This window comes from Erythrolamprus reginae, chromosome 2 (genome assembly GCF_031021105.1).
Source record: "Erythrolamprus reginae isolate rEryReg1 chromosome 2, rEryReg1.hap1, whole genome shotgun sequence".
Lineage (NCBI taxonomy): Eukaryota > Metazoa > Chordata > Lepidosauria > Squamata > Dipsadidae > Erythrolamprus > Erythrolamprus reginae.
This window is the reverse complement of record NC_091951.1, coordinates 107680196-107692204: the sequence shown is the minus strand read 5'-3', so window position 1 is coordinate 107692204 and position 12009 is coordinate 107680196. Positions and strand designations below refer to the sequence as shown.

The window sequence follows — 12009 nt, the reverse complement described above, 5'->3', positions numbered from 1 at the left end:
TTGCCAACTTGTAAAATTTGGTGAAACTCATTTAATCTTCTTGCTTAGCAACCAAAAAGTTTGGGCTCAATTGTGGTAGTAAATCTTTCTTTCTTTCTTTCTTTCTCTCTCTCTTTCTTTCTATTCCTTCCTTCCTTCCTTCCTTCCACTCTCTCTCTCCCCTACCTTCCCACGGGCCAAGATTTCTCCATGGACCACCATAATTTTCCCATAGACCACCAGTCCCACCTAAAAGGTGCCCTGCAATTCTGCTAATCTGTGAAATGGCTTGCCACAAAAGCTAACCTAAGCATTCACAAAAGAAAGTTTAACCCAATCATCTCTCTCTCAAAGGCTGCCTGAATCATTTTGTGCTCATGATCTTTTCCAAGCATAACACAAAGAATAAGATACCAGACACCTTCAGGAACACTAGATCCCTTCTTATTAATATTCAGTGCATTATAAATGCAAACAAAACACTATGATAAATTTCACACACATCTCTGCAGTGCAAATACACAGTATTTACCTCAATCATATGATGCAAAGATTTTTCATACTTAGTCCGGAATATTTCCCGAATATCCAACATATCAATCTCACTCCGTGACACCATGATGCGAATCAGCGTGTTATCCCTTGTCCCTAAACCCTAGAATGAATAATTTAAGGTCATAAAAATCGCAAAGGGACATGGGATGTTCAAAAGTTTTAATGAATACAGGTATTTATAGAAGATGCTAGAATCCAATGAGAGGCTATACCCAATCGTTACATGCATCACAAAAAAATTTCAAAGGCTTTTTCTTCTTCCTAAGTATGACTTGTATAATAGTTTGTCTATCAGTTGAATTCATTATTTTTCAAAATGTCAGATATCATATGAATAACACATGCTATCTCTGGCTCATAAATTTAGGAGTCTGACTTTTTTCAGCCATGGAAAAATGTATAGGGCATCCTAGAAAAAATACTGCTGGAATATAGCATTTCGAATAATGTTCATAAACTATTAGCCCAACTGAAAGGAACTGATTCATCATTTACAATAGTTTTATTAGCAGGGGAATAAGGCAACATTCTCTAAAGTTATTAACTATAATGGTGATAACTGATTAATACTCTTATGTCAATATTATTAAACCTTTATTTTAGGATAAATTGATTATACTTTATTATTTATTAATTGCATATGTTATTCTGAATATGTTCCTCCAAATAGGGCTTGCTAATACTATTTGCTAAAGTCAATGTTTGGCTAAGAAATTAATGAAAAACCTTGCATTAGAAATACGGATTATATTAAAACACATTTTCTTAATTTTCTTGTTCTCTGAACTTTTAAAAAACATTGAATATTTATTAGTGTCCCTCTTTGTATCAATGCTGATTACACACATTGCACCTATAATGAATTATGACTGGTAAAAGCTAAAGCAAGTTGCTTCTTGTTGCAATAATGGGCCGGGATGGCGCAGCAGGTAGAGTGCTGTACTGCAGGCCACTGAAGCTGGCTGTAGATCTGTAGGTCGGTGGTTCAAATCTCATCACCGGCTCAAGGTTGACTCAGCCTTCCATCCTTCCAAGGTGGGTAAAATGAGGACCCGGATTGTGGGGGCAATATGCTGGCTCTGTTAAAAAGTGCTATTGCTAACATGTTGTAAACCGCCCTGAGTCTAAGGAGAAGGGCGGAATAAAAATCAATCAATCAATCAATCAATCAAATAAATAAATAAATAAATAAATAAATAAATAACATTTATGATACAAACTTGGCTTTTTAAATAGACTTAATTTATTCAGTAACTCCAAAACCTCTTTTCAAAAACATGTGGTGGCATAATATCCTGTGCACATTTAGAATCTGTTTAGTTGAGCTGACATAGATTCAAAGCACACTTGTTAAGGCTAGCACCTCACTTTTATGAACTATCATAGCAAAGGTCACAAGATATAATTATTAAAATTGACAAAGTGTTCATTTCCTGGAACTAAATAGGAGGAAGTGGATTTAAATTTCCTTCCAATGTTTTAACCTTGATACTAAAAAAGTCCAAACAGTTAAAATCTACAGACATCAGCAGTGGTCCTACTAATGTGTAGAAGATTCAATAGTAAGAGACGAAAGTTATTCTCTAGAACAGTGTTTCCCAACCTTTTTGGAGCCGCGGCACATTTTTCATATTTTCAAAATCCTGGGGAACATTGGGGGGGAGGGCTAAAAAAAGTTTGGACAAAAAAATCTCTCTTCCTCCCTTTCGCTCTATTTCTCTCTCCCTCCCTCTTTCTCTCTCTTCCTTCCTTTCTCTCTCCATCCCTCTTTCTTTCTCTCTTCCTTCCTTCCTCTCTTTCTGTCTCCTCCTTCCTCTCTCATCTCTCTTTCCTTCCTCTCCGTCCCTTTCTCTCTTTCCTTTCTCTCCCTTTCTGTCTATCCTTTCTATCTCTCACCCCTTCTCCCTCTTTTATTCCCTTTCTCTCCCTCCCTTTCTCTCTCATTCCTTTCTCTCCCTCTTTCCTTTATATCTCTTTCTTTTTCTCCCTCCTTCATATCTTCTTTCTCTCCCCCCTTCCTCCCTCTTTCCTTTCTCCCCCTCCCTTCCTCTTCCTTTTTCTCTATCCTTTCTACCTCTTACTCTTTCTTTCTCTCCCTCCTTCATTCAATTTTCTCTCCCTCCCTTTCTCTCTCTTTCCTTTCTCTCCCTCCCTTGTTCTCCCCTGGGGCTGCCTGTGCCTGCCCTGCACCACCCAACACGGACGGACAGCCCCCATTTGTCGGTTCGTCGCCCCCCCCCCACACGGAGGGAGATCAGGCTGGCGAGGGCGGTAGATCTGCGTCCCCAGCCACTGGAGGGAAATCGGGCTGGCGGGGGTGGAGAATCCACCTCCCCAGCCGGGTGGAGGGAGATCGGGCTGGCGAGGGTGGTGGATCCACGTCCCCAGCTGCGCGGAGGGAAATCGGGCGGGCGGGTGGCCGCGGCTCCCTGCACGCCCCTGGAAAAGGGTGCGCGGGGGGGCATTTTGGGGTGCGCTGGCGCAGGCGTGCGCAGCCTACAGGGAACGGTGCCCAGGGCCGCTGCAGCCGGAAGCCTCCTGTTTCCGCTGCCATTGCCCTCCCGCCGGGCCCCAAAGGACAATTGTTGCCATCCCCGCCAGGAAAGCTCCAGCTGGGTGGGGTGCTGCCGGTGGCTCCGCCCTGGAGCTCTTGCTCGCCGCTGCCATCCCCCAGTAACTGCCCGGGGCCGCTGCAGCCGGCAGCCTCCCGTTCCTGCTGCCATTGTCCTCCCGCCGGGCCCGAAAGGACACTTGTTGCCGCTTCCACTGGGAAGCTCCAGCTGGGCGCGAAGAATAAAGCTCAGCTTCCGGTCTCAGAAGCTGAGCTTCACGGCACACCTGATCATGTCTCGCGGCACACCGGTTGAAAAACACTGCTCTAGAATACCTGGAATGGTACTCACCTTCATTGCTTTGAACAATCTTTCAGCAAAATACTCAGCTGTGCTCCTGATGTTTTTCACTGTGGAGAGAGCATTGGAAGAGTGTTTTAAGGTCTGTGGATCAAAAATGCATTTCCGGAAGCTCTTCAAAAACTACCATTTGGCATCAAACATGATTAAAAATGCTGCTCAAAAGTGCACCTTGATGCACTTCTGATGACCCCTAATTCAGTGGTGGGTTGCTACCGGTTCACCCCACATAGGGAAAACTGGTAGCGGCAGGGGCTCCACCCACCCACACATCGTTAGGGATGATCCAAGCATTCACAGTTCCAAACCAGTAATGAAGGTAAGTAAAACACACTACTGACCTAATCACATGATTTCCAACATGATTTCCATGTGCTCAACTCACAAAGAAAATGTTCATACCTCAGATGTTATTGCCAAGTTTTATTCTGAACAACCTAAATTTCTCTCTGCAGATACAACTACTACCCTTAACCATGAATTGTGTGATTATTAGCAATCAGAGAAAGATACTCCCCTCTCTCCCTATTTTTATCTCTCTTTGCTAGATGTTTGGAAATCATCTATATCTTTTTCATAGATGTAGGTTACATACATTCTGTGCCGTCCTCATCTTAATCAAAGTTATTTCATTCTTAAGAAGAATTGAGGAAAGTGCCTCTTGATATATACATATAGTGTTTTCAAAATATGGAATCTGGTATTTTGAGGCTTGTACTTGTTTTACATGCATGCCTGGATTTAATTTGGCTTTTGAAATCCCTTCATGACTTCATTTCTTCAAAAATATTTTATAAGACAAGATCTTCAAGCTTACCTACAGCCAGCATCAATTTTTCAAGGTCCCCAGATAGTTCTCCTCGGATGCTCATCTCAAAGGATTTTCCTGAAATCTTCTGATACTCGTTAAACACTGGAAAAAAATGGGAGAAAGGAATTCCGTCTTTCTCTCACACACACATGCTTTTGGCTCATTAATATATCAAAAGTATCTTCGGCTGAATTCCAAATGATACCTGCCTAATATAGAGCTGCCTCATTATCACAATGTAACATGAATAGAATACTTAACATACTAAGCCGCCCTGAGTCTTTCGGGATTGGGCGGCATAAAAGTCAAATAATAAATAAATAAGTAAGTAAATAAATAAATAAATAAACAAACAAACAAACAAACAAACATTATTTCCATTTCATAGAGTTTAAAATTGGGATTAACGACATTGTACACCCATTACTATTAGAAGAAGCCTATAACTATATTTATATGTAACACATTTTTTTTAAACCCTAAATCTTAGGAGATAGCAAAGTCTGCAAATATCTCTTTGTCATCCCCTGGAATCTTGGGAGATTTTGGACATATTTTACATTTGAAAAGTCTTAAAATATCTTTAGTTTGGCTATCTTTTTAATGTGTTAGCATCCAAAACCCTAAATGAAGTCATGAAACAGTAGCTTCTTCCTTTGCAAATCCAATGTGCAAATAAAAACATTAAATGGCCAATTGCCCGATGCATCTTGCAAAACCATTGTTCTATTTTTTTTAAAAAAAAAATTGTTTCAGAAAATCAATAACCTTTACAATCACCAATCTCTAGATGACCTGAATCATAGCTATGCAATAAAATGAGATGGAAATGTTCTGCAATAGAAAGTATTTCAGCTAATATATTGCTCCATAGGGTTTTTTTTAATGTTTAAAAAATGCCAGAGCTAAATGCCTAAATTTACAGTATAAGCACCACACTTCATGATCTTTAAAAACAATTAATACATTTTAAGTTTTCACTTTTCTCTTCTTAGATTCAGGTTTTCTGGTAAAGACAAGTTGTACAGTATTATGCTATTAATATGTAAATGATGCAAGGGTAGCAAATACTACATATCTGACATACCTTAAACTTTTAAATATGTTCTACGAATTTTAATTTTGTTTTAGGAAACATTTGAATCATACACAATATTTCAATTTAACTATTTTTGGCAATGCAATAGAAAAACTAATATATTTATATAGCAAAGAGCTTATGAAATAATATAATCCTCAATTTAAATCAATGAAATAATATTTCCCAAAGAACCTTTCACATTGTGGTTATACAGGGCTGTTTATTAATGGCTGTTTTATTTCAATCATGGTTAATTTTTTTTTCTTCCAGAACATCATTCTTTTGCAGCAAAAAGAATACAGAGTTTGAGACACTTTAAACACTAAAGCTTACTTATGCCTTCACACATATCTTTTAATACAAACATTACTCCATAAAAGTATTCTTAGCTTTAACAGTACTAAAGTATTATTAAGGTTTATTTATTGCATTAAATAATTAATTTTGTTTTTTACTTTATTAAAAATTATGTTAAACGACTATTCATTTAACAAAAGTTTATACATGGAATGTTTGTGTGTGTGTTTGCTCTTAATAATGGGGTTTTTAGTGTTTTTAAAATTATTAGATTTGTTTTTTACATTGTTCCTGTTATTGTTGTGAGGCACCCCGAGTCTACGGAGAGGGGCGGCATACAAATCTAATTAATAAATAAATAAATAAATAAATAAATAAATAAATAAATAAATAAATAAATAACTTTGAATAAAATACAACACTGAGTTTAGAAATAATGCTAAACTATAAGCAATAGTTTATAACCAGAATGGTTGTTCATATGCTACATAAAAAATAAACACACCACCAATTGCTTAGCATAATAATTAAACCCAGCCAAATACCAAATAGGAACAGATTCCGCAAAAAAAATTTAAAACAGGAACAAGAATAATTTCATCATAAAGCAATTCCTTACAGGGCAAGGTAAAACAAAGACATGATTAACAAACAACAAGCAAATAAGTAGTAAGTATCAGTTCCTTCTGCACTACCTTTTCACATTTATAGAAGAGTAAGAGTCATAAATCTGTATCTTGGTGATGAAAATATTCAAGTACAATATCACAGGTCAGACTCTGAATGCAACTGAAAGCCACTCTCAGCAGTCCACAGTGACCAGATTCCAAAGAATGATTTTAGTGTAACTTTTTCCTTCCTTCCTTCCTCCCTCCCTCCCTATCAACCTACCTACCTACCGACTACTCATCACTTATGTATCACTATCATACTAGGAAAACACATGATGCCTTGCTAAAAGAGATCATAAGTTGCTACGAAAATTTGAGTTCTTGAGATTCAAATTATTATTATTTCTTGTACAGCAACGTTCCAACTCACCTAGCCGAAGGTGTTGTTTGCTTCGGTTTCCAAGAATGTAGACAAACTGAGCCTCATCTGTGCCCCATTTCTGCTCTCCAGCTTCAAACAAGTCCTTTTTCAAAACATAAGTACACAGGTCAACATGAAAAAGGAAACAACTACTGTTATCATCAACATTTTCAAAGCATCTTATCTGGAAGCTCTATACCAACATAAAATAATCTGATATGTAATATTGATCTGAAAGCTCAATAAAAATTAAGACTACTTTATGTTAATGTTTAATATATGATTTTTAACCAGTTACTTTATCTCAAGCCAACCTACCTATACTGAACTGCTATTGTAAGGAAAATTGGAGAAAGGATTGCTAAGCATGCTACTTTCAATTCCTGGCGAAAAGCACTATATAAATGTAATAAATAAATATGTAACAAAACAATATATCAAATGGATAGTGAATTTCCAAAGCCTCAGTGATATATCTACAACCTAAATTCTGGGGCTATAGAGTCCAATGAAAATATCTTCTTGAATTTAATGTTCAATTAAGAATTTCTGAAATCCTATTCTTTACTCCTTTACATTGACAAACTATAAATATCATCTACATCAATATCATCATTTCCTAAGAGCTTAGGAAACCAATCAGAGCTAGGCTGCCAAAAATTTGACCAATACAAGATTAAGAGTTTGTTTACTGATGGAAGTAATATAAATAAGCATTTATAAGACCTATTTTTATTTACATTAAAATGGGTCTTTTTTGAGTGTTTAGTAGAGAAAAACTACATCAGAACCTTAGGGCTTAGATCACCCTCTAGAATATGAATTTTGGAAAAAAGATCAAAGATGGTTTGCTGAATCATCACTTAGGCGGTACCATTACTTACGTTGGCATCTTGTTGCACTAAGTCTTCACTTACAACATCATCATCTTCTCTGTTTCCCTGTAGAAAAACATCTATTCTATTAATCTATTAATAAAACATCTGTTCTATTAATATGCTAAATAAAGGATGGAATAAATGCTAAAAGACACCATAAAGACCAACATACCTGAAGCAGTACAATGAGCATCTTCTTGAAGTGTCCTGAGGTGTCTGCTACGACATCTTCCTCCAAATTGCTTTCATATGCTAAAAAATAAATCAAAAGTTACTAACAAACTTTGCTGTTTTTCTCATCTGATACACAAATGCATTGTGTGTTAGCCAAAAACTCAACTGAGCAAGAATTCATAAATACATCCCCCCACAAACTAACAGGCCAAGGACAAAATATAACAAAATAATTATATAAACTGAACAAAAAGCTGAAAGATCCTTTGTTCAACATCTCTGAGGTAAAACTAAAACTTGTTATTAGTAAACTGCTCCAGGATATTCAGAATAAGATATTGGTTAGAGACAGAGAAAAGACACCAAAACTGCTAACTTCATCTCAGGGATAATCTTTCTGACAGCATAATCCTTCAATCTTATTGCAACTTTAACAGCCGTGGATTGCTTATTAAATTTATTTATTAAACATATTTATATGCCACCCAACTCCTGAAGGACTCTGGGTGATTAATAGTAGCTGAAGCTAACTCAATACAAAGATCTTGAAGTAATCACCATCTTTGTAAGCCTCCACCAGAGCATGAATCTGTTGATTGGTCCGAGATGCCAGAATCTCAATCAGGCTCTTCTCATCAGTCCCAATCCCCTAGGAATAAAGAACACAGCTTATCTGTATCAGCCACAATGCATTGTTACTTAAAAATATGGGGAGGGGGGAAATAAGTGCTCCCCCCCCCCAAAAAAAAAAGTAATTTAAAAGTAAAGAGACCAATATTTTCATGAGCTCCAGAAATAATGACAACCATAATTAAACTCTTTCTTTACCTTTAGAGCATCTTTGATTTCCTTGGCATCAAAGTACTCCAAGGGCCTCATTAGACCCACAATCAGTCGTTCAAATTTTCCAGTCAATTCATACTTCAAGTCTGCAATCAGGTCCTAATAAAAAGGAAGAAAACAATTTGCTTTGCTCAGTGTTTTTTTTAGAAGACCATTCACCACAAAAAAGTATAAAGCCTTAGAATCAATTAAAAACTGAATTTAACATTGGAATCAGAAACAAATATACTTTATTTTGTCAAAATATTAATTCACATCTCCCTAGTGGAAAGCAAAAAATAGATAGACTTCTGTGTTTTTTAATTAAAATCTAATCTACATGAGTACTACTGTTAAGCACACTTTATTATTGCACAAAATGTGAAAGAACTGTTATGAGATTTAAATGTCACAAAATGGTCAACAATTTCTTACAATAGTAATTTTCATTAGTTGTAGCTGCCACAACACTTCCCACTCCCCTTAAATTTTGTGAATGAACTAGAACAGTGATGGCGAACCTTTTTTCCCTTGTGTGCCGAAAAAGCATGCGTGCATGCTATCGCGCATGTGTGAGTGCTCACACCAATAATTCAATGCCTGGGGAGGGTAAAACAGCTTCCCCCAACCCCATACGTCATCTGGAGGCTGGAAATGGCCTGTTTCCCAACTTCTGGTGGGCCCAGTAGGCTCATGCTTTTCCCTCCCCAGGCTCCAAAGGCTTCCCTGGAGCCAGGGGAGGGCAAAAACGTCCTCCCCCATCCTCCCAGGAGGCTCTCTGGAAGCCAAAAATGCTCTCCCAGAGCCTCTGTGCGAGCCATAAATCAGCTGACCGGCACACATATGCACATTAAAGCTGAACTAGGACAACTGCTCACGTGCCAGCAGATATGGCTCTGCGTGCCACCTGTGGCACCTGTGCCATAGGTTCACCATCACTGAACTAGAAGATCCAGCATTAGTGACCAATCTTGTTTTAATTTCATCCTCCTTTTTGACAGCCAATTTTTTTAAAAAAAACTTTATTCTGTTTACACCTCTTTGAAGACATCTACTGCAAAGAGAAGCGGACCCCACTTGATCTCCAGAATTCCAAAGATTCAAAGAGGTGGTAGCTAAAAGCAAGGAACTTCTACATTACAAATTGTTTCTATTCTGTTTGTGCAACACATGTGTTTGGGGCATTCACTTATCATTATTTATGAGTGAGGAGGAAATGGAGATTTTGCAGTATCCTTCCCTTGCCACACCCACTAAGCCATGCCCAAAGAACTGGTAGGGAAAAATTTTGAATTTCACCGGAGTACTTTGATATCTATAACATGAGATAAAATTCCTCCCATATATGGGAGAGATCAAGATATCTGGAGGAATGGAAGTCAGCCATTCACAATCAAGTATTCAAAGGTGAAATATAAATTCTTTTTTTCTAGTTTTCCTATCCATTCTGAGACTCACCTTTCCATAGAGAGCCTTATATGCTTGGCAGATCTCAATTCTTTGTTTATTGCTCCTGGATGTTATGAGATCTAATATAGCTTCTTTATCACTGCCTGCAGGAAGAAAAAAGCCTCAGTCATTTGAAGATAATAACAGGTTCCTAAAACTGACAGCAGAGTTATATAACATGTATTAGAATCACCTTTGAAAAAAATCTAGATAACAGTCCCATTTCTGGTTTGAATTGGTACTGACAAAACAGGAACCACATTGACAGCCATATGTAGCTGGGAAAGTAAAATAACATTCTACTCCAGTCCATGGAAAATGAGAAAAAAAGAAAGTAGCTTCATCTATTATGGGAAAGGAGAATCAATTCTTATAATATTCTCTCTCTTGCCCTTTGACAGAACCATTTTATCACTTCGAACAATTCTACTTCAAAATTTTTCACTTTGTTGGTACATCAGCATAAACATAAAATCCTAACCTTCCCTCTCCCAGAATTATCAAAATGCCTATCCTATCACTTTCTCCTCAAACTAATCTGAGCTACAACGTTTAATAGGATTTTGGGGCAATATTTATTTTGTTCTGCAAATATTCAATTTGACAAAGGAATGTGGAATTGGGCAAGAATAAGCATTTATAGTAGAGTTGTACACATTTTGAAAATGTTTTGGAAAACATACTTTTAGACCTTTTTAAGCTGAGGACATGTATGCTATTCATTAAATCAATTTGTTGCTTTCTGGGTTGTCAGCAAATTTGAGAAAAGTCTGTGCCTGCTTTAAGAGTCATAATTTTAACAAGTGAATTCCTTAAAAGAATTACAATTAATTTCTCAGGCAAGTGGCTTATAAAATGGCATATACAGTAACTGCTGGTTTGACCTTGTGCAAGATTTGAAACATTTCTCTACCCTGTTTTCCGCAAAATAAGACATCCTCTGATAATAGGCCCAATCGGGCTTTCAAGTGCATGGCAATAAGGTCAAGCACAAGGTCTTATTTTTGGAGAAACATGGTAGTAGGGATGCTAGTTTGTCGGTCTTGTGATGAGTCACATCTACTAATTGTCTGTATTACTCCATGATTAAGCAAAATAGACTTATGGGTAGGAGGCATATTATTATTATTATTATTATTATTATTATTATTATTATTATTAGAGTCTTCGGAGAGGGGCGGCATACAAATCTAAGTAATAAATAAATAAAAAAAATAATAAATAATAAATTATTATTATTATTTATTAGATTTGTATACCGCCCCTCTCCGCATCTTGTCAAAAAGATTGGCCATCACTGTGGCAGTGTTGTTTCATCTTCAAAGCTGAAGAGGTACAAAATATACACCGGTACAAAATATACACCGGACTTACAATCACAATTGAACCCAATATTCCTGTTGGGTTCAAATTCAGTTAAGTGAATATTGTCCCATTTTACAATCTTTCTTGCCACAGTTCTTAAGTGAATCACTGCAGTGTATTTATTTATTATTTATTTATTTATTGTATTTATATGCTGCTCCTCTCTGAGGATTTAAGTTAATAACACGGTTACCGTGTTTCCCTGAAAATAAGACACTGTGTTATATATATTTTTGCGCCAAAAGTTGTGCTATGTCTTATTTTCGGGGGGTGCATTATATTTCTCAAATAAGACAAATTCACAGGCAGAAAAGCTGACACGCCCAAAGAAAGTGTACCGTACGGTACACTGATTACGGTACGGTACCTGTCACTATGGCACCCACACACACAAACGACGGCACTTATATGGTACAACAGTATACTTCCGCTATTGCAGCTTCCGGCCACCAGAGGAACTACAGTCTACGCACTGTAGTGGAGACTGTAATGGCGGTGAGACAGCAGCAGGCTGTGTCTGCTGTACTGTACGGTACAAAGCAATGGAAGGGGCCAGCAGGGGACGCCACATTATTGTGGTACCGTTATGAACAGCTTTGAATGGTACCGTATGTTTTTCCACCGTACTGTATGTAAACTTGACTATGCCTTATT

The 12009-nt window shown here is 37.3% G+C and overlaps 1 protein-coding gene across 4 annotated transcripts in view; it reads right to left on the bottom strand.

Moving 5' to 3' along the window:
- Positions 1-12009, bottom strand: part of ANXA6 (annexin A6) — a 58583-nt gene that overhangs the window by 26866 nt on the left and 19708 nt on the right. For all 4 annotated transcript variants that reach the window (XM_070739045.1, XM_070739046.1, XM_070739043.1 and 1 more), the window contains exons 4-12: positions 10000-10094; positions 8548-8661; positions 8278-8368; positions 7718-7797; positions 7552-7608; positions 6677-6770; positions 4264-4359; positions 3438-3496; positions 512-634 (exon numbers count right to left, since the gene is read on the bottom strand). In XM_070739045.1, coding sequence (XP_070595146.1) covers positions 512-634; positions 3438-3496; positions 4264-4359; positions 6677-6770; positions 7552-7608; positions 7718-7797; positions 8278-8368; positions 8548-8661; positions 10000-10094 — 809 coding nt within the window. The remainder of the gene's footprint in view (positions 1-511; positions 635-3437; positions 3497-4263; positions 4360-6676; positions 6771-7551; positions 7609-7717; positions 7798-8277; positions 8369-8547; positions 8662-9999; positions 10095-12009) is intronic.